The sequence below is a fragment of the Accipiter gentilis genome, chromosome 2, assembly GCF_929443795.1.
Source record: "Accipiter gentilis chromosome 2, bAccGen1.1, whole genome shotgun sequence".
NCBI lineage: Eukaryota > Metazoa > Chordata > Aves > Accipitriformes > Accipitridae > Astur > Astur gentilis.
Genome location: NC_064881.1, coordinates 8,231,838 through 8,254,514, shown reverse-complemented (window position 1 = coordinate 8,254,514; position 22,677 = coordinate 8,231,838). Strand labels below are relative to the sequence as shown.

Here is a 22,677-nt window from a genome sequence, read left to right as displayed (position 1 = left end):
CACATTTTCTTCCCTACTGTAAGTAGGTCAATGAAAACATGATGTTGTGAGGATGGAACTGTTTTCTCCATCCTCTTCCCCCTAATGGCAGTTTCAAATCATTCTGATTTAATTATGTTTCTAGTGTTAGCTGTAGTAACATTGCAAGGTTATTAACAACTGATATATTGGTGGTCCTAAACTCTGAGGTTTGTGCTTCCTTGCAGGCTTACTCTAGCCTGAGGTATATGCAGGCAATTCCTACACAGGGCACGTCATTGCACAGTTACGAAAAGCCTGCAAAGAAATCTGGATGTGAAATGCAACAATACATTATGAGGCACAAAATTTTAACTCTCAGCTCAGAGATTCACATTGAGCTTTTACATCAATGTGATCTCTTTTTGAGGATGAAATTCTATCATCTACTCTATATCTAAAGTAGCTACACTGTGAACCGTGAACTTGGTCTGAATTAATACTGGCATAAACAAAGCCAGAGTATTTTCAGTAGAACTACTGCAATTCATAGCACCTCGAAACTTCTCTACGTGCATTTCATCAGTTGTGATTAACCAGTAGCTGGAGAAATATTTAACTTGCATTTATAGCTATCTGAATGCTAAATGCAAATTAAAGGCCACTGGCAATAAAAAATAAGTTTTGGGGGAGAACCTCTCACCCAAAAACAGAAAAAGGAAAAAAATCACATTACAGAGAACATAGAATGCCTAAAGTCTTATCAAATGAAATTTTAAAAACCAAAATAGGTGTTGCTTTTTTACTGACTGCCTCTCTCTATTTTAGAACAGATGGTGTAAATTAGTTTTGTTGACGTTATCTGGAAAAAGGAAAAAGTAATTAATTCACCACACATAATGCCTGTTGTAAACTCTCACTCACCCACACAAGCACTCTGAAGGCCCCCTTCTGCAACCAAATGTTTGCCATAGCAAAGGTTACACGCTCTTACAACCCACTCCTTACATCCTCATCCTGAAAACAACAGGCCTGCCTAGGACAGTAAAGCTAAGCACATACAAGTGGACACCGCTCTGTCCTCAGCATCAAATTTTTACCCTATAAAAACCCATGACTTCAAAGGGGGACTCGCATTTCATCCTAAGAATCCAATTACGTGTTTCAAATTTAGGATGGATTGTCAAGTGCCAGCTGACAGAGTGATGTCCCCAAGTATTTCAGGACAACGACATTTGAGCTGAGATGCAAAGCCAGCTGTTTGTGCCTTAACCACTCACCTAAGGAACATTTCAAAATGAGGAAATTATATGATGATTAAGTGCCTCTGCATCTCAGCAAAACACATTCCACTCTGCAGAGACATCTTTCCAACCAGAACTTACAAAGCATGTCTTTCATTAAGAAAATAATGCCATGTGCAGTATTACCACCAGTATCACCAAATCATAAGGATGGTAGAAAAGATATGTAATCCACCTCCCACTGTGAGATAAAGATACATTTCACTCATGTTTATTAAAGCCATTCCTAACACCTCCACTGATGGGAGACTCCACAACCTCCACTGACAGTGTATTTCAGGGATAACATTTTTACTAGGGTGTACTTCTTTCTTACTTCACTTTAGACCCATTTCTCTTTGTCCATGGGCACAGAAACGAGACTACTGGCCTCCTCTTTGCAACAGCCTGTTCTGTGCTATCTATGCTTGAAAGACTGCCTGTCTCCTACCTGCTCCCAGGCAGGCTGCTTTTCCTTAGGCATGGAAAACATAAATGTTTCAGGTTTTTCCCCTGGAGAATGTCCTCTGGATCTCTGGTCATTTTTACTGTCCTCCTCTCCACTTCCAAAGTGGCTGGCATTTTCCTGAAGAGCAGTGCTCCAAACTGAACACGGGACTCCAGCTGAGCACTCACCAACATGGAGATTACTCCCTGCAGGCTGTACTCCCATATGCATCCCAATATTGTGCTTTTCTTTTTTTCCTTTCTGTCATGCAACAGCTCAACACTGCCAATTCACGTTCAACTGGAGATCCACAGTAACCCCTATCCTTTCCTGAAGAGCTGCTGTCTCACCAGCTGTTCCCCAGCCTGTATTGGTGTCAAGAGCTACCAGCATACAGCTCAGTGAACCCTCTGGAGCTACGTGCTACCGCTGTCAGCCTCTGTGCTCCTGGTGAGCCAAGTGCACCCTTGCGATGCTGCCTCACAAAATGCACGGAGTTGTGTATAGTTCTTAATTAGCACACAGTGAAAAATACTGCAAATGCAGCAAGGACTGGACCAATATTTGCATAACCTTCTCCTCTTTTTATTTGCCTGCTCTATCCGCCAGGGGCAGGGTGGAAAAACAATTAGGACTATTTCTTCCAAGGCTGAGATATCCCATTTTATTTCCTTGCTCTATATTGAGTCTGTCAGTACATGTAGTCATAACTAACACAAGCCCAAGCAGGCATCTACAATAGTGTACAACAGAAAAAGCATAGGACTAACGACCGGTGAAATAGGTATGGCCAGACATGGCTAGGCTGAGGTTGCTTTCTGGCAAAGCTTGGTTTCTCCTGGACATAACACAATGGATGACTTATTTAGTACTTTACATGCACAGTTACAAAAGCTAAGGCTTTGTGCACAAGGAATTTATTTCCACTTTCAGGAAAAGTGAGTGGCCTGAAAAATTATTGGTCTATCTACTTACTTTATGCTTTTTTAATAGAGAATACACTGTTTCAATGAGGGTGGATATTAAATGGTGTAACTGCAAAGATTAGGCCCATTCAGCCCAAGTTACCACCGAGTTATGAGTAACTGTGTGTGACTCAGCAGACACATATTCACCTTTCAGTGAAAATGCACCATCCTGCAAAGAGTTCACCTAGCCCTGGAAACTACTTTTAAAAAAAAAAGGCTTTAAACTCTAGCACTTTGAATTCTCTTTAGGAATACATCACCAGATTTAACGTACACGAAGAACTTACATTTGCTTGGATTCTTTTCAACCATCTACTACCTGCTTTATTTATTTAGCTCTATGATTTCGGAAAATTGTATTTACTATCTCCTAGACTCACGTAATTGCTTCTTGCCATCATCATTTTAGCAAGTTTCCTCTGCTTACACCCACTTCCTACTATAAAACTTTTTTCAGTTGCTCTGCTAAATTTCATGCTTGTCCTGAAATTTCACATACCAGATATTAGAGACAAGCTGAATGTGTTATTTATACATTTTCAGCAGTTTTCAAAGCTAAAGTCATGGAAAAGAAATAGTTTTACCTAGAAAGAAATATTTTATCATTCTTTTGCTGAGAAGCATTCATTCCTCCACGCTTTCACACAAAAACTTGAAATCTGGCAGGCAGGTACAACTGTTATCTTTCTCCTGCTATCAGCAAACAGCCATTGAACTTATTAACAAAAGGCATATTTCATTCCCCTCCAGAGATGGTTCACAGGGAGTGTTAGAGCTTACGAGTGCAAGCGATTGCTCTACCAGCTGAAGGTATGAACCTTGCTGATGACTTCTGTTTGAACTGACATGGGTCAGTTCAAGTGCTCAGGCGGCTTCTTGCAAGCCACACACAACTTCTGGTATTGGAAAATGTGTCTGCTCCAGAAACTTCCTTCCTAACTGAGAGACTCTGTAGGCAAGTGGAGGAGATGGAGCAAGGACTTGTGCTGAATTACCACTTCTGGATGTGCTGCCAGCCTGCCCTGGTTGCTGTGACTGTGTTCGATGGGTCAGTCAAAAATGCATCCAACTCTATGGCTGGAAATAGAGGGAAGATGACTTGGGAGGTTGGGATGAAGAGCATTACCAAAGGCCCAAAGGCCTGGCAGGTGGCAGAGAGAGGGGGAAGCCAAGACGCAGAATAGGTTGTAAGGGAAGTAACGTGATAGATGGCATTATCGGAAGTGTTTTTTCTTTAAAGAAAAACATGACATGTTTACAGAATAGCCTGGCAGAGTACGTGGCTTGACTCTCAGCTCCGTTAAGCTCTCCTTGCATTCCTGTACCAGCATAATACAATTTGTACCTGCATTAAACTGATTTATTTTCCTTAATAAGACATGCAAATTGATCAAACTTTTAAGGACAAAAATAAAACCATAAAACTTTGCGTTTTGTTTGATCTGTTTGGAAACACATTTTGTTTGTGTATATTCAAATAAAAGTGAATAATTGTAATAGCAATTAAAAATACACATCAAATACCAAGATAAATGCTTTCAAACTTGAATCTATGATGTGCCTTTTTCGTGGGTTCTAGTCTGCAAAGGACTGGCCAGCTCTCCTAGATTGAATTTAATTTCTAAAGTAGGCAAGGAAGCTTTCAGTTACACAAATTAGTTAGGACTCCATGTTAAAAGAGTGGTAAGATTTCAGAATTATCAACTCAAAAGTTAGAAAATGTTTAAATCAATGTGTTGCCTTTGTAATTTAATGCATTTTTTTTTAGATGTAAAGTTAGTCATTCTGAAGTAAATTTATAGGAAAAAAGAATGATCTAAAACCAGGGAATGGATTACATTTCCTAATCACACAAATGATACCGTAGTTCTCTTAATGCAATATAAATGAGTTGGGTATAAAAAACAATGGGGGGGACAGAAACATGTGATAGCCAAACTATCATTGCTTTATAAATCTGGAAAGAATCAAAAGCCTTTCCTGATCTTGTTCCAAGGACAATGTCCTATTAAGAATGAACACGGACTGAAAAGGTAGTAATTACTAGAAAGCATATACTCTCATTAAACAGTACATTTAAAAAATGAAGCAGGAAAGCCTAAGATTACTAACTAATTCTATCTGCAGCTCTTACTTGGTAATGAGTATTCCAGGACAACTTCACTCCAAGCGTGTTCTTCTGTGCTTTGCCTGTGCTTACTTTCACTGTGTTTAAAAGAACTACTCACAAATTGTCAATAAATTGTTTTTAAAGCCTACTTGCTCACAGACTTTTGTGTCTGCTTCCTTTTTCTCTCTTTTTTTTTCCTTTTAGGTTCCACTGAGTGCAAATGTTCTTACAAATTTACAAGGAGGTATTTCATGCAAGAGTAGTCTTATCCTTATAAAATATATAAAAGAAAATAAGAATGCAGCACTTAGGTACCACTTTTCATCTCTTGATCTCAGAGCACTTCACAGAACTGGGCAAGTATTACTGTCACTGCTCTCAGAAAAGGATACGCCAAGCCCCCTGGATGACTTGTCAAAGATCACAGGCACAGAAGCCGATTTGTTCCCTCCATTGCCCTAGGGAAGGTTATGTTCGGCAAACAGTTACCACCATGCCAACAAATAAATTAATAAATAAAGATTCATTACTTCCACTGCTTTCCTATCTCTTCTTTATTACTCAGAGTATAACCCCCAATTCAGGTTTTACAATCAAATGCAGCAAGAGGCCACGCAATTGGTTCAGACACAGGAAAGATACAGTAAAACTTGGCTTCCTCTAATACCCCCCTTCCAGGGAGGATGATTTTCTCGAGACTATTAGGTATTAGGCGGTCTCTCAACTACCACAGCTGCAATTAGATGCATTTTTAAGCATCCTATTAGTGGGAAGTATCGCTGTGTTTTCAGGTAAAGTCACTTCATACAGTAATAATTAGCTCAGGAAGTACTTTACTCCCTGATACACCGGGAGCCGGAATCAATAATAAGTGCAGGAGGTCCGACACTGCTCAGACTGGAGACTTCCCTGGGTTTCCACTTGTAGACTCAGACGTGAGAACGTGGCTGCACAGGACATCATAATTGCATTAGTTTTGGTTGTGGGAGGTTTTGGACTTCTTTTTTTACAGAATTACAAAATTACAGAATTGAGGCTTTCTACAGCACGCTGGATTGTATAAAGCATTGACTGTCATACTCTGCCAAAACAAATTAGCTGCTGTCGCTGGGAGCAGATTCATTAGGAGCCAGAGGAAATTGTATCACTGTGAGCTGCTTCTAGGTACTTTTGAGCTCGGAAAAATGCCAGCGCATTGTCAGGAAACCTTGGGGAAACAGTCCTTAAACTCTTTACCAACCGTTTCCTGATGACACTCCTATTTTCTTACTTGTGGCAGAATGATCACTGCAAAAAGCTTGAAGATGAAGCTACAAACAAATATTTACAAAGGAAAAAAAGATCATGACAGAAAGAAAGAAAATGGGCACCATACACATAACTGTGAAGTCTAGCAAGGAAGGATTTTAACACCCATAAGCATACCCCTGCCACTGGTTTTAGCAGAGTTCACAAAGAAAGAAGCATAGGATTTATTAAAGGAAAAAAAGTTGCAAACCCATTTTCACCTCAGAAAGCATGATTTTTCTGAACTCTCACAACAAAGTCACTTACAATTTAACGGTAATGGGAAGGGACGGACCGTGACTTGCCTGCTCCAGAAACAGATATGTTACTAGCCGTGATGAAGCAAGGCTTGTCCCTAAGCGACACCTAACAGTCAGCTCCTCGGAGCCAGAAAGCCTGGCACATGCTAGTGATGAGCACTGCACCAGCATCAGAGTAGCACCTCAATCACTCACACAGTACCCAAAACCAGGAGGCACCAATGCTTCAGCTGGAGGACTGTGCTCCTGTCATCAATGCTCTGTCCCTTGCTCGATCTCCCTGAAGACTGGGGCCTCCATGATCTCTCCTCTCTCTGCAGTAACAAGAGGCAGGGGCTGGGGGCAGGCATCCTCTCACCCTTCCATCCCCTCTGTCCCAGCAGCATTTCTCGTCTCCCCCTGTGTGGGTTCGTGGGGGTCCTGGGAAGGGGGAGGGAGGGAAGGGAAGGCTGCAGTGAGGCGAGAAGTCCAGGAGATCAAGGAGAAGAGGGTGTCACCACCCCCAGCAACACCTTGGTACAAAAGCCTTTAAGAAAAAGATGCCTACTTTTCGAATCTCCTTCCTCCCTCTCCACTTCCCAGCAAATCCGAGTCACCTGAGGAGCACAGGGCTAGTGGGGGAGAAGGGGACAGAAGAGAAGGAGAGAGAGAGGGGGGAGAGAGGTCCCAGCCCCTCCATCCTGCCCTGATAAAGCTACCACACCCTTACGCAAAAGCCTCAGCAGCCTGCATGGTACCATCACCACTAAGCACATGCGGTACCATATTCACCCTAACTATGCAAAATCCACCCTAACAGCTGGTCAAGGATTTTCTGTTCCAGAAAATATGCCAACATTATAATAATATATAAACTATACCAAATACAGCAACATTTTCTATGCGAAAATATCAGTCTATTAGAAGATCTTTCATTTACTGCCAGGACAATTGGAAGATGTTATTTCAGGTGGAATAGATATACCAGAATATATTTTTTGAAGTCAATCCAACACCCCACTGTAGTTCTTTACCCTGGGAACTCCCTGTTCCTGGGTCAGATGCTCATTCCCCTCCAGGAACAAGGTTTTTCAGGCAGCTTGACTTCCCAGAATACGAAGCAGGTTTCCTTGTGACAAAGCTCTCCAGCGCCTCTTGGACATTTAATTATGGGAGAAGGGTCTCAGATAATGAAATGGGGACATCATGCTCCTGAACTATAACTTCTGAAAAGCAATACACTGTGGTAGGGAAATGCAATTTCATTTTCAACTGACTCAGGAATTTCCCATGGAACATTAATTCTATTTTCTGCTCACCTCTGAATGTCAGTCTATTTTTCTCTTTCAGTTTAGGAAGCTTATAAAAGGTGCAGCGAACCTCTACTTCCAAATCTGTGGATTCCTCCTCCCTGTCACCTCTTGCCATAGCCCTGGGGAGTGTGCATCTGAAAACAGAAGCCTATTGTGCCAAGCCTTATCAGAGGTGATGCCTAGCCTGAGGAACTGCTATCTAGATACCTAATACAGAAAAGTAATAAAGGTATTTCCACCGCCTTCAGGTTTGCAGGGGCTCTGGGAGCTTACACGACTTGCACAAAGCTGCACAGGATCCTGCGCAAGAGCCAGAAACTAACCACAGCTTTACTAAGCCCCACTGCAAGTTTTTACTCATCTTGACACATTTTGTCTCAAAGCTCTTTCACTTCAGTACCAAAACAAGTATTACAGTGATACCTTAATGTAAGTAACGGTTAGCCTGGAAATTCAGCATGGGACTGAAGTGTTGAGCTAGTCTCAGCTAGTTGAAAGAACACTCAAGTAGTACAAACTGTAAGAGAATTGGCTTGAATGTAATTTCTCACTCCTGCAGTTGTTTTTTTCCAGATTTACCTTAAAGGTTATACATTTCCTTCTTCTCCATCCCCTACATTTAACCACACAGAAAACACTTCACAGCAGATTTGCCCACCAGATGTTTTGCAAAATTCAGGTAAGCTGATCAATGGGGATGAACTCGATCAAAGAGAAGAGAGGTAACAAAACATACCAGCTGCATCATCCTTCCTTCAAACAGAAGAAACATTTCTATTTTAGTTCACCCAGTTCCACATATTTTGCAAGGCACAGACTGACATTATGTGAGTCTCTTCGGCACTGATATCTTTAACCAAAAATGTTAGGCGTTTCAGTTATCTGCAGACAGCACCTACTTCCTACAGTTATTACGGGCAGCACTAACATGTCAGGAATTCTGAGTATGTTTGGGTGAACTGCCACCAAATCCAAAGTTAGGAGCTCCACTACTACGAGTGTAAAACACGTGCGGCCAGCATAAATGGTAAAAACAATGCTGGCATTTAGGCGATTCTCATTCAAAGCACAGATTCAGATGAAACTCGCAGAATACAAGTTCCTCCTATATAACGAATATTACATCTAACTTCTCACTGAGTTTCTGATATTTCAAAATCATTTTGGCCACAGGAACACCACAACTTCACCAGAAATATTTGAGAAATCGCCTGAAAAAAACATTGGTCAGTGAAGTGATGTATCTGCTAGATACTGAAATTACTTCTGATAAATTATAGAAAGAACATGATAGCCTGAATCTTCTTTTTACTCACAAACTCACTATTTAAGGACTATCAGGGGAATGTGCACATTTTTTAATTACGGCTAGAAGGACTTTGTTCAGAGAAAACAAGAGGGCCAAAACGTTAAAAAAGCCCCAACAAACAAAACCAAACACCAAATAAAAGCATTATTTGGGAACAAACAAACAAAAAGGTTGAATTTAATTAACCCTGTGTTGTGATCAAGTTCACGCATGAGGAAATAGTAGGTAAGTGAAACCACGGCCAAACAAGCAAGCAAACATTGATTACATCCTCTCTCATGTGGAAAACAACTCACTTTTCAACTTTATAATAATAAGCAGCATTTCAAACAGCATATCCCACTAACGAAGAGCAAAGGTACGTAACAAAATTCAGCTGATAGGAAAACAGCACTCACAACTGTAATGGTAAGATTATTAAAGCCCAAGGCTCCCTAGGTACGCCAAGAGAAGTAACCTTGCGAGTTAGTACTTCGCTGAGGAATAAAGTTCAAATAATCTGTACGGGGAAAACAAGGGGGAATAAATCGCAGGGGGAAAGCATTACTTAAGCATCTACCTCATCCCACAGGAACTGCCGAGTGCTCTGAAAGCAGAAGCAAAGCCCAGAACCACCCTAGCAAATCTACGCAAAGGCAGGCTTCCTACTTACCCTACGGTATGCACCATGATCTCTTTTGCCACCTTAGTAATTCCAAAGAATCCAGAATGACGTTATTTTTAAGGGAATATTCGAGTCGTTAGAGGAGACAGAGGCAAGCTGACAAGCAGAGCTTTGCGAGAAGCCAGGCGGAGAGGGGCGAATTTAAACCCTGGCTCAAGATGCTGTGTATTCCGCGTCTATCTTTAACTTGTAAACGATTTGGTTTCACATTCCTCCGAAGTCCTGCTGGCAGATGCCTTTGCGGAGCTTTACCAATCGCAGGCGCCCGGGCCCCCTCCCCTCCTCCCCCCCCAATCCCTCCCTCCCTCCCTCTCCCCCCGGCCTGCCACTCCGCCCCCATCTCCCCCATCCCCACCTCTCCTCCTCCCTGCCACAGTCGGGCACACACGCAGCGCGTTTGGCAGGCGGGATTTCGCCGACTTCCCACCCCGGCCGCCCGCCGCCTTGCCGGGAGCCCTCCGCTCCCCGCCGGCAGCCCGGCACGGCGCCTTCCAAAAACTGCTGTGGCACGGCCTGCTGACGTTCGGCGCGGCGGTACCTGAAATTACGGCTCGTGCCCAATTAGGCCAAGTCTCTGGGTTGGAATCCCGGAGTCGCCGACCGAATCGCGGTCAGAAACGGGGCGGCGAGAGAGCCCTCTCGAGTTCTGCGGGGGACTCCAGCCAGCCCGAGGGGGGCGAGGGCTGGGGGAAGGAAGCGTTTCGCCCCCCGTTGTACGAAGCTTTTGCGGAGACTCGTATTTCCACGTTTACAGCACTTCTGCCTGTGCAGAGAGCTTTGCTGAGGAATGGTGTATTAAAAAACCAACAAAACACCAAGAAAGATTTTGCCAGATCTTAAAACGCGAGGCTTCTAAACGTCCACTCGCGGTAAATCTGCGGCTCTTTACAGTAACTATGCATTGCAATGTTGTTCAGACGTCAGACTCTGAAATAACCAGGGTACTGATTAATGGCAGCATCCGAGGAGATTGAAGTGGGGGAAAAAAGCCCTCCCACGTAACCCAGAAAGTCAGTTTCTCTACCAGAGACTTCAGGAGTCTAAATTAGTGTTGACACAAACCCCTGACTCTTAATATCGGTCTTCTGAAGCAGCCCATTTTTAACACGTAAGTGTGCATTCAGTTGAATACTGCTTGCCATCAAGACTGCCTCATCTCAGACACGGGTGGGAATGGCACAAGCCACAAGACTCCATGTAAAACATATGAATTATTGGACACTTTCAGCTGAAACTGGAAAATATCAATTGACAGTCACACCAATTCAAACAGATTAACATGCTAAATGTCTCTGGTCTACCGTCTTTGGCCTTTGTCTCAGCTGCTGCCAAGGCGGGTTTGTACCCACGGGTGCAGCCAAGCAAGCCGCGAGCACAGGCAGGGGCGGCAGGGGACAAGGTCAAGCTGTGTCCAGAATCACTTAGCTAAAAACACGGTTTATAAATGCCTTGCCAATGCCCTATTTGATGAGGCATTACACTTTTCAGAGCACCAGTGTTGAGAGGCTGGACTGATCTAGTAGTAAAAGTAATCATGCGCTTACTTCAGGCTAACGAAGGAAACGACTCAAAATTGCAAAGGCCTAAAGGGAGGTAAAAGAATTATCCAAAGGGCTGTATCTTAGTGTGCATGAAGTAAGCCCGCACTTCACCTCCTGCCAGCTACTCTTCATTATGCTGTTTGATAACATATACGTATGTGTGATAGCATATATATAACATTATATAGTTTGATACAACAGTAACTCCACAGCCATTTTCATGGTCGGTCCCACAGGCAGGAAGGCAAGGGCTCCTCTTAACCTGGAGTCAGCTTGGGTTCATGGGCCTGGAAAAGTTGCCAGCAACATACAAACAGTAAAGAATAAACTAGCTGACAAGACAACTCCTGCAAACTTGAAAGATTTATTTGGAATCACTAACCTTTGTTACTATTAGCAATGCCAGACCTCAGTATGTTTAATGCCTGCCTTGCAGAGCACTTTAAAAACTCCAGCAAGAGAAAAACATGCCACAGACTTCCTGCCAGACAGGGAAGAAGTCACTTCACTTCTTTGCCTCGGGTCCTAAAACTCTGTATTGCTGATACAACGGTTCAGGGAATGTGTCTATTACTAAGTTTTAGGAGCTGCAGTGAATTGCGGGAAGGCTGCCTGGCACCGCTTTCCAATGAAGCCACCTCGAACACTACCAGCTTACAAATCTGTCGGAGCACAGAAAGTCACTGATACACAGCGTCTCCCATTCAAATGGAGCAACTTCATATAATGCAATGGGAATATCATACCTCAAATCATTTTTTTTTTTCAGTTGTAAGGATGTCAGACTGGAAGGTCAGATGATCACTAGAAGCAGAGACCAAGTGTTAGTTAACTTTAGGTCTTAAAAAGTGCAGTGCTTCAGATGCTCAGAGGCACAAAAGAGAAAGAACAAAGACAAGTCATGCTTTTGTGGCTGAGGGCTCCTTTTTAATTAGGGCAACAAGGAAGGAAGAAAGAAGATCCCGGTGGAAGAAGGTGTGATGGACAAATGTGGTGATTCAGAAGTGAAGCCGTGAACAGGAAGGATTAAGACTGAGCTGTTTGTAGGACTCCAGTGTACCTCTAGAGAGTGCTAAGGTGTGGAAACACAAAGGCAGGGAAATCCACAGAAGCATGTCCACACTTTTATCTAAACTTGTGTACTTCCCTTACTAGATACGGGGAAAAAGAGATTGGGTTTTGAATCCTCTAAAAGAACACTTAAAAGTGTTTGCTTTCCATGTCTCTTAAGGGGTTATTTATAAACTTAAGAGTATGTGGGGGTGGAGCTCTGGGAAACGGGATGCTGGAAATTACTGGGGAACTTTGGATGTCAACATGGGCAGCATGATCCCATTCCCATGAATGGGACAGTGAGAGGTCATGCGTGCAAAAACTGTATCACATAAGCCAAAAGAGAAGACAAGTGTCCAGTTTCCTCAGATGAAGAGATGTGCTATAATACCAGTGTCTAACGTGCAATGCAAAGTGTACAGCTGGGAGAGATTTACCAAAGCTGTGAGAGGGAATACTATTCTTTCTCCCTCAGCAGGGTCTGTTGCTTAAAACCATCACCAAATGCAATAGATCAGGGACCTCTGTGGCGTTAGATCTGAGATACATGAATACATATCAATAGCAAGCTCTTGTGGAGGAACGGGAGCTGGAGCAGGAGCTGGCGTGGGAGTAGAGAGGAGAAGGGAGCGGCAGGCAGCTGAGAGTAATTTGGTACCAGTGACAAGTGTAAATAGGTAACATGTTTGGAGCCATGTGACTTCCTACCCATTCCCAATTTAGCCCAGTGCCTAAGAGGCACGGTCTGTCCCTTCACGTTTAGCTATTTTTAAAGCGCACAGAATTTGTTCTTTGTCTTCCCTTGTCTGTCAGTGTCTTGAATTCATTTGTCTTGACAGTCTTTAAGATTTGGGCTTACTGGGACAAGCAACGTCTTCTACCCTACAGGCTCAGTCCTTCTAGGTCTTACTCAGAGTACTTCCTGCTCTTAGGCATGATCTCATTAACCTCTGCAGATGATTTCTGCACGGGTTGGTTTGAGAGTAACAGCTTTGAGTGGGAGACTACCATTGCACTGACAGGAACACAGTTCCCCCCTGTCACAGTGGATCCAGCACACTGATTTTATTCTGTATTACTCAATCTACACACCCGTCCTCCCCCAGTCTACCTCAGCCTTGGCTGCTCAGCCATGTGGTTACACCGTGAGCCCTCTCCAACATGGTGCAACACACAGGGTTTGGCCAAGCGTTGACCCATGAGTTGCTTCTCTCCCACTTACCACTTTTTTACTGGAACAGATGGGGAACAGCTACTGAAGCTGGTGGGGACAGGGGGCTCTCGGTAGCACCCCTCAGCACCTACTGCCCTGCCATCCCCATGATGCGGCATCCAGCGCTGCGGGGTACCTTTGCTCTGGAAGGCAACCCAGGGGACTGAGATGGGCTCACAGTGGCAAAACACTGCCCTGGCCCCCCAACGCCGAGTCTGACTGCTCCAAAGAAATTTATTCCAACACCCTCCTCACAGAGTCTAATCCTCCTGCCATTTTTGGGAGGCTCACCAGCTAATGGGAAGAAGCTCAGTCACTAAAAATGTTCAGATGGGCTGGCTCCACTATTTGCAAAACATATTCAAATTGCTTGAATTCTCAGTAAGCATTAATAAAGTCAATGGGGAATGCACTTGGTACATACTCCGTTAGCAGTTTTGCAGCAACAGAGGATTTTCTGTGCTGGATTTGCTGCTTTTATCTTCCATGTTTCTGTGATTCAAGCTATGTGGGAAGAAGGGAGAATGTCCATGGTCATAAATCTAAGCTTCAGAAACAAATCATATTTTCAGTCAATCTATTTTACTGAATAAAGAAAAAAAATCCATGATTTATGTTTAAACATTTCTTTCCTTTTTCCTATGTCTTGTATTTATAGTTTGCTAGAGTTTTTTTGACAAACCCATAGTTTAAACAAGTCTTTATCATCATATATAAGCACATCTACAAGAACCAAGATGTAAAGGCTCTGGCTTTATTTTTCTACATGCAAACAAAGTATGAACATTAACTATGAACAATTAAGCAACTTATGAAAAACTCTGTGCACTGGCCTTGTTCTCTGAAAAATCAAACCATTATTTACCAGATGCATTTTCAAGTTTACTTGAAAAATACCTAAGACAAGAACTAGAACAATTCTGCTTCCATTTATCTTTAATCCAAACACTAAATACAGGAAAAAGACTACTCTGTTAGATGCCGAAATTCACCAGCAAATTAAGATCTCTGAGGTATAATAAAATAAAGAAAACTTAAAAAAAAATAGTTTTGTAGGTATGTGCTTTAATTTTACTACACTGAAAGGAAAAATAGTTTTCTAAAACTAATTTTAAAAAAAGACAGGGAAACCTAATCCCACACAGTGCTGAGCCCTGGAGAAAAGTTCTTCCTGGCCTGATGGCGCTCATGGATAAATAAAAAGGCTGTATCATCCACTGTTGGTTCCCTACCTGAAAATAGGCTGAACTTCAAAGGTTTGAAGTGACAGCTATAGTTCATTAGTTGCCTGGTGAGCAGTGCATCTAGTGAAGATTGTTTTCCTAAGGATTTATGATTCTTTGTTATTCACTGCTCCCAACAAAAGTAATCCCTGTCTCTAAACTCTCATGACCACTCCTACCCCTCAGGACATGAGTGCTGCCCACCTGCACTGTCAGCTTCTTTTAATGTACCATGCAACTAACCTGCGCTGCCATCTCCACAATAATCCTTTTAATTTCCCCAGGCCTCCATGGTTGTCCTTCTTTCAGGTTCTGCCCTAATCAGTACTCCCGCTGCCTTCCACATGCCCTTGTGTACCTTCTCCCTACCTGGGGAAAAAGCAGCAAGTAGGTCATGCAGCTGGTTCAGAGCTCTGTGTGCTCAGACTGACCAGCCAGCACATGCGGGAGCTGCTTCAAGAGGGGAATGTTGCCTGCCCTGTCCTTACTGGGGTGCTGTCTTGAACCCCACTTCACGAGTGTCAAGGAGAATCAGTATAGCTGAGATTTCTTTCCCTGTGTTAAATTTAGCAGAAGGTGTCTAATGAGTTCAAAACTACTGGCTGTGGCCAGAAGTGTGAAACAAACAAACATAGCATGATTGTTCCTTACAAAGCCAAACTCAGAAGGAAGATAAAATAAACAAACACCCCACATGCCAGCTACAAAGACTCATGACACAGCCTTTGCTCCAGCACAAGATGCTCTTTGTCCTCGATGGTAAGAACCCTCTACTGCTTTGAAGGCTTCAGGTCTGCTCCAACCAAGTATACAAAAGGTAGCAAAGACTGCTAATTAAGAGAGAGCATTGCGGCCTGTTCCTGAAAAGAGTAAGTGAAATGTTTGTGAAAGTAAAGATCGCAACACCAAAATATGTCTTAACTTTCTCCTGAAATTAATGTCCTTATTCCTGAAATTATGAAACAAATGTAATATTTTTGTCATGGAAATGGCTGTTATCCCATCTCACTCCAGCACCTTGGTTTCATTGCAGCGCTATATTCTGCACCGAAAAAGGTTTCCAGTAAGTTATTTCATAAAAATGCCACAAACGTTATGTATTTATATTTGCCTAGACAGACAACCACAGGCCTTTCGTGGAGATTTGGCCAGTGCCTAAAGTGTGCGTGCAGGCAGACATGCGTGTGGATGGAGTAACACACACACACTTTTTTCAGAACTGGAAAAGGATAATCTGGGAAACAGATTCTCTGTTCAGTTGAGCCAAAGGTAGGAACAATCCCCTTTCATTCATACCACATACCACCAAAACCCCCTCCTGCTCTAAAATAAAACTCACTTCATTCAACCCTACAGACGAAAACCTTGGGAAAAAGGGGAAATGACTTTCTTTTTTCTTTAAGAAAAAAATACATAGCAAGAGCACAGGAGGAGGCCTGGAAGTCTCAGAAACTGCTAATGAGAGCTGGAGCATTAATATATAGGCCAACACCACGAATCCCATCAGATCAGTTATGTAAAAGCAAGCAGCGTCTGACTTGCTCTCTCAAATGCATCAGTGCTCTGCAGGGGCTGGGGGAGGTGTCTCTGCCACACAGCCCTCTCTTTCCCTCTCTGTCCTGGTCCCAAGGCATGCACGGACCCCTCAGGCTTGGGGGGTCTCAGTGCTGCTGGGGGGATACAGACAGAAGGAGAGGTTAGATCAGCCGGAGGGTCTGGACTGGGGTGGGAGCACACAGGGTGAGACCGGCTGGGAGAAGCTTGTCCTACTGCTCCCTCTGCTGTACCCATCCTGTGGAGAAATCCCAAATGTCTCCGCGACAAGCTGGGATAAAGGATGGCAGCTTTCAGCGAGCCATCTGCAGGTAGCACAGACCCAGACAGACTTGGGAAAGGGATAAGTCACAGCTGATGAGGAAGAAACCACCACCACACTCAGGAGATGGCACAACACGTGCCTTTGCGCCTTTAACGTATCAAATCTTTTTTTGCTCTTTACCTGCCGGTGTTATCCTTACACTTCTAGAAGAGCGCAGGAAAATAATGCCTCTCCTTGGCTACAGTCCTCTCACGTTATTACAGGTATTTAGATAACGAACCCATCTTACCAGACGGATGGGTGTCAGGGTCAGCCGCAGAGGAAGGCCAACGGAGCTCCCCTAGCAGGGCTGCCGGCAGCAGCCGAGCACCACGACCACGTTGGGGAACGCAGGCAGCAAACACCTCCCGCGCCCTGGCGCACCACAGGCAGCAAAGGGGGAGATAACACCCCACCTGGGAGTCACATCAGTACCACACCAAATTTAAACAATGTGAAGCACAGGCAAAAAAAGCAGAAAGGGGGAAAACGGCTTGTGGAGAGGGAGTCAATTAATCATGTGGGAATTACCAATCTGATTGCTGTAGAGAATGGGGTTTTTTAACCTGCGACCACCTGAACACAACTCCCGTCAATAATCCCACCTTGTAGACATATTTCTGAGGGCTGAAAAATTGGCAGCACTGGATACCACCTATAAAAGTCATTTGCAGCTGCCATGAAAGCATTTACTTGAACATAGGGAAAATTTCTACCCAAAGAAAAATACACATTTTCAAACGCTCAAACATTACAATGTGCTCTTTGCTATCTTCAGAGCAGTATTTCAGTTACTCCACACTTTCCTTTTAGGACTGATTTATGGAAATCCAAACCTGAGTAGAAACCACCTCAGAGGAAGAAATCCCTCTCAAGCACTTTTCCCTGAGAAGGTGCATGCTCATCAGAATAGGGAGGAATGATGAGAAGAATCAGCACCTTCAGGAAAAGTGGACAATTTCCATAATAAAAGAGGTGATGAAAGTCAGAGAGGCTGCAATGCAACATTAGGTTTTTGAAAGACCAGTCGTACATTCTTCTTAAACCTTCTGGAGAATTTCAGGAACTTACTTTACACAACTTCTACTAGAAACAAAACAAAACCCCCTTCCTAATACCAATATGAGATTAAAAAAAACTAATCAGTGAATTCCAGAGAGACAATGTTAACAGATTAACTGCATTCCCTTTTTTCTCCATGCCCCATGTATTATTTCCTTTTATATTATAGAACATCTACCAGCTAATGAAAATACTGGAAACCAGACTTTATGATATAACATGGTGATAAAGTGGATTACATTTAAATGTCAATGGGATCTATGGAACAGAGCAAATTTGGAAGAAACTCATTCAGTAATTTTAAAGTTGTGAATAATTAGCATGGCATTTTCAAATGCACTTGGTCATGACCTAATTCTGCTCTAAATTCTTCAATTTTAGTTTCTGCAAAGCTATACGAGCCATGCAATACTACAGTAGTATTAGAATGAGTGCTGCAGCAATATTGAGTCCTGCTGAAAAATCCCACCCCTAAATGAGTGGCTCCAGCAAAGGAATGGGACATCACAATTTGGGGCAGAATCCAGCCCATTCTTTTCAAAGGCAGTACTCCAGATTTACATAAATGCAAACAAATGCAGTTTAACCTCAGGACTGACACAATGTACCTAAGTCACACTTGCCCAGTTTACATGGAAGAAGCTGGAATGGAGCTGAAAATATAAACTAAACTAACAAATTCCTCAGGAAAACTGAGAGATTGAAAAATATTTTATCTGTAGTAATTCAGTAATAATTACAAATTATTTTGACATTGTCCTGTGAAGTGTCATGACAAGCAGCCCGCAAATGCACAATGTGTATGGCACAGAGACCAAGCACAGGTCTGGACATAATCTACTCACTGTCAGATACCACAAAGATGCTTTGAATAAACATGCTCCTTATTATAGCACCTCCTCCCATCTCTCTGAATTCATCATGTTTATCCCCAAATAAAAGAAATTATCTTTTTGCTTTGTTCAGAGTAGCATATGCTTTATCTAAGAGCCTCAGACATTACAGTGTAAATTATTTGTACTTCTTGCTACAGAAAGCCTTGCTCCAGGACTTTGTGACTGAACACTGACTACCTGAGGGAAATCAAATTAACAGCAGCTGAGACAGAACTACTAAAGGCATGTTTTCCCCTATGTACAGTAGTCTGTTAACGTATCCACAGGCAACAAGAGGGTGAGGATAAAGCAAGGACGTTTCTCTGAACCATCACTATCTTTCACATTACTGTCTATTTTTGTGAAGGAGCTGTGGACGTAGTGATATTGATAGGCACTGGGGTTCCTCAAGCCTCAACTCAAGCATGCAGATTTTACAGCCATGCACATGATGAAGACACTAGCTTCCAAAATAAATCAAGCAAGCTTTTTGCTTAAGACTACAGAGGTAACTGCAAGGTTGTTTCTGGTTGTAAGCATAATGATGCAAGAAAGTGGTGCACCAAATGCCTGTCTCCCCTGCCCTCTCTCCCCCCTGTGTGGAGCTCATGCACTCGGGAGTCATCATCCAGCCTCCAGAGAAGGGGAAGGACTTGGGATGGCACCCAGCCTCCTTCTGCACAACCTGCCAGCGCAAGATGCTCACAAAGGAGCTGTACTCACCCCCTGCATTAACTCCTCCTGCGCAATGGGGGAGATGACATCTCTACTGTTTCCAGAGGAGGGCAAAGGCACATTATCAAAATAATAATTCAGGATGACGGGGACCACTTTTGTAACTGAGAATACTGCTCTGAAATGCAAGCAGTCACGGGGTACTCGTGTCACGGAGACCACCACACCGTGCCCATGCTGCTCAGGTGTTACCAGAGGGCTGAATGCGGCAGGGGCAGCGTGGGCTCGCAGTTAACCACCACGCTAGCACTGGTAGGAGACCTGATCAGGTCTCATCTCTGCCACAGATTTGTTTTGTGAATTTGGGAATTTCCAAATTTACTTCCTCCCTCCCACTTTTTATCTGTTTCGTCTACCTAGCCTTCAGTGGTTTTATGAAGGGTGTCATGTTTCTAGGTGCTTAGAGCAACTAAAACTCTGAGCTGGGACTTCCTAGCACTAGTGTGACTAAAATACTGAAAATTGTTTAGGGAGCATTTTTATTCCATTTAGTCAATGACAAAAATAACTAAGTCAAAGAAGAAAAAACCATCTTCCTTCAAAAGCCTCTTTAATCAGCCCCAGAATCTGAATCAATGCTGAGCACAAAGATTTAAATTTGGCTTAATGAAAACTGAATAGACCAAAAAACAACAAAAGAAGTCTCTTCACAAAAGGTATGGATTCGACCCAGCCAGTAAATAATTAAAGCTCCTCTCTGTTCCCTTCCACTTTCTATTTTAAGGCTTTTCATTATATGGGATCAAAGTCAGCTTGAGTTGGAGAGAGTTAGACAAATCCATCACAGAGGCAGAATGAATGTATGATCTCATCCCCTGTGACAGCAGCCCAACGGTACCACCTGTTAGAACTCCAGCTCGTACCACTTCTGATGACACTGGCAATGTCAAGCATACAGCTCGAAATTCAAGGGGGTGTGCGGAAACTCTCTCCACCTAAGCAAACAAAATGAAAGAACTGTAAATCTGGCATCAGGAATGCTACAGGCAGACAGGGCTGCAAAAAGAGCAGCCACAGAAAGGGTTCAGACCCCAGGAACATAAACCATCAGGAGTCTCAGGAAATAGCTATATGAAGTAAGACCAATTTTTGTTTGGAAAGGAGGCAAATGGGGACAGAGATGATTAATGTAGGATAGCTGTATAAAAATTATAAATAGTAAAAAGAAGGGAAATGAAACATTCTTATTTATTTCCTCATAATGGAAGAAAAAGAATACGTTGCAGCCAAAAGACAAAATAATTAAGGAGATATGGAAAAAAGTTAAACAGGGAGTTTAAAACTGACAAGCAAATTTAAAAGAGATTAAGGAAAATTCTGTTCTACCTTTTTAAACTTAAAGCATAGTTTACCCTGTGGAGCTGTCTGCAGCATAATATAATTGGGACCAAAAAGGACTATAAAAAAAATATTCATTAGATTGTTAATGAATTCCTGCATGTTCCCATTAGAAACTCATTTGTTTTAAAAAAGAGCATAATCCTTAATGAATCTTGCTTTTTTTAAGCAATAGAAGACAAACATTTATACTTCCTGACACAAGTCATGATTAAATGTCAAGGATTAAGACGTTCCCCTTAAGGGGAATCCCCAAGGATTAAGAAAATCCCTTTTGTCACATTATTCCACAACTGTCCACTGGCCAGTTCCTGAGCACTGTCAGGAACAATGTACTGGGTCAGATCCAACACACCAATGTTTGGATAACACTAAAGTGCAATCAAGAAATCTCTGTCTAAAACTTTTGTTTAAGAAAAAAGATTACAGCCTTGGAAGTGTACCATAAAACTTTGCTTTCTAAACCCTTTTTTGCTCTAACTGCCAGTAGCTAGCAGCACGTGAAGATGAAGGCAGCAAGCATACATCAGCTCTACTTGCTTTGGTGTGTAAAAACACTGTGGCCTAGATTTGGGTCAAGACACACTATTTGACTTCTTTGAGCCGCTTGACATGTTCAGTGCAAATTTGACTTCCAGTCTGCTGCTGCATTAAGAGTATTTGCAGTTCTAGGATTTGCAGGGTCTTCTAGCTGATGAAACTTGGCGCTACACTGTGATATGAGTCAAATTGTATAATTATTACAGATATCAAAAAAATCTCACTGCTGTGAAATTTATGCAATTCATTTCTCGGAGCCTACCAAGATGAAAACAAAGCAGCAGTTTAGCACATCACTAGCTGAAAGAGCTATTTCAAAACATGCTCTAGATTAAGACTGCATAGCAGGACCTTTTCCCAGTGAGAAAATGCACCCTGGGGACAAGTAGAGGCCCCAAACAGCAATGTTCTCCTGGGTGACCTCATTAGCATCTGATGTGTGGCAACATCTTCTTTAAATGTGTGATTCTCCTGTTTACTTTGAGATGTTTCTGTAATCAAATTCATAAAATTACTTTCAGTTGGTACCAGACAGATATATAAGCCCACATTATTCAGGCCCAACAGCTCTTCAAATAAAAAAAAAAGCCTGCAATAAAAAATTAGATTGGAAAGGTTTTGATGCTTTATGTGGGAGTTAGCTGTATGCAGAATTGAACTGTATTTTCTTGGTTTAGCTGAACTAAGCTGTACTGACAAGAGCATGCTGAATTAGATCCGGTTGTAACCTGAGGTGAACCTGCAGGATAAACCTTACGTCATTGTATTGCTGCAGTTCTTTCTTTTTTCCATGAGCAAATGTGGCTCACTTCCCTCAGACTCTGAAATGCCGTATCGGGTGTGTTGGCCATGGGGTAGAAGTCTAAATACAGCATGTTTGGATTTATTAATTTCAGGCCTCTGGGAATGGAACTGAGCTACTAGGAGAGACTGAAGTAAGACTACAAAGGCATAAGGGAGGCAAAAGTGAAGATCTTTTAAAGATAACAGGGGGTATAAAAATGTACCCTGTGTTGAAAGACATTCTGGTTTGGATTTTTGCCTATCCAGGGCAAAACCAGTCCCCTGCTCCCCCCACCCCCCAAGGCATGTAGGGACATCTTGCCTTGCAAAGTGAGGTAACTGAAACTAACTGGTGACAATGCCAAGCCCTTTGTGGCTACAGTATATTAAAAATACTTAATTTCTACAGCACCGTTCACACAATTTTGTAGGGTAAGATATAACTCTCTTCTAAGAGACTGAAGATTCCTCAGCATGAAGGACAATGAGGACATAGGGTACTTGGCATGGCAATCCCCCCTGCCAAATTTCCATGACTGTATCATTGCTTCAGAGATATAACGGAGCAGGTAATACTGCTTCTTACATTCTACCTACCATACCAGGCCAGACCTACAAAACATGCTCTCTGTTCCTCCTTCAGACATGTTTCTGAGAATGAATCTACTTTCTCCTTGCCAGAGCCAGCTGGAAACTGGGGCACAAGGTAAATGGGCACATAATCCTGTATCACCTCAGCACCTGATGGCTCCTTTCTCTGTTAGTGTTATCCCTGACTTTCTGTGGCACGGCTGACCACACAGGAGCCCTCCCTCTCCCTGGATTAATATGTATACTTATGAGAAAAACAACTCTATTTGTAGTTGCACTAGCTAGG

The 22,677-nt window shown here is 42.7% G+C and overlaps 1 protein-coding gene across 17 annotated transcripts in view; it reads right to left on the bottom strand.

Moving 5' to 3' along the window:
- The window catches only part of DTNA (dystrobrevin alpha), a 233,951-nt gene that overhangs the window by 176,699 nt on the left and 34,575 nt on the right, over positions 1-22,677 (bottom strand). For 14 of the 17 annotated variants that reach the window (XM_049821461.1, XM_049821471.1, XM_049821479.1 and 11 more), the window contains exon 1: positions 9,568-9,760. The exons of the other annotated variants lie outside the window; for them this stretch is intronic. In XM_049821461.1, coding sequence (XP_049677418.1) covers positions 9,568-9,584 — 17 coding nt within the window. In that variant the 5' untranslated portion in view covers positions 9,585-9,760. Of the gene's footprint in view, positions 1-9,567; positions 9,761-22,677 lie in introns of those variants that run through there. 17 annotated transcript variants of the gene reach the window in all.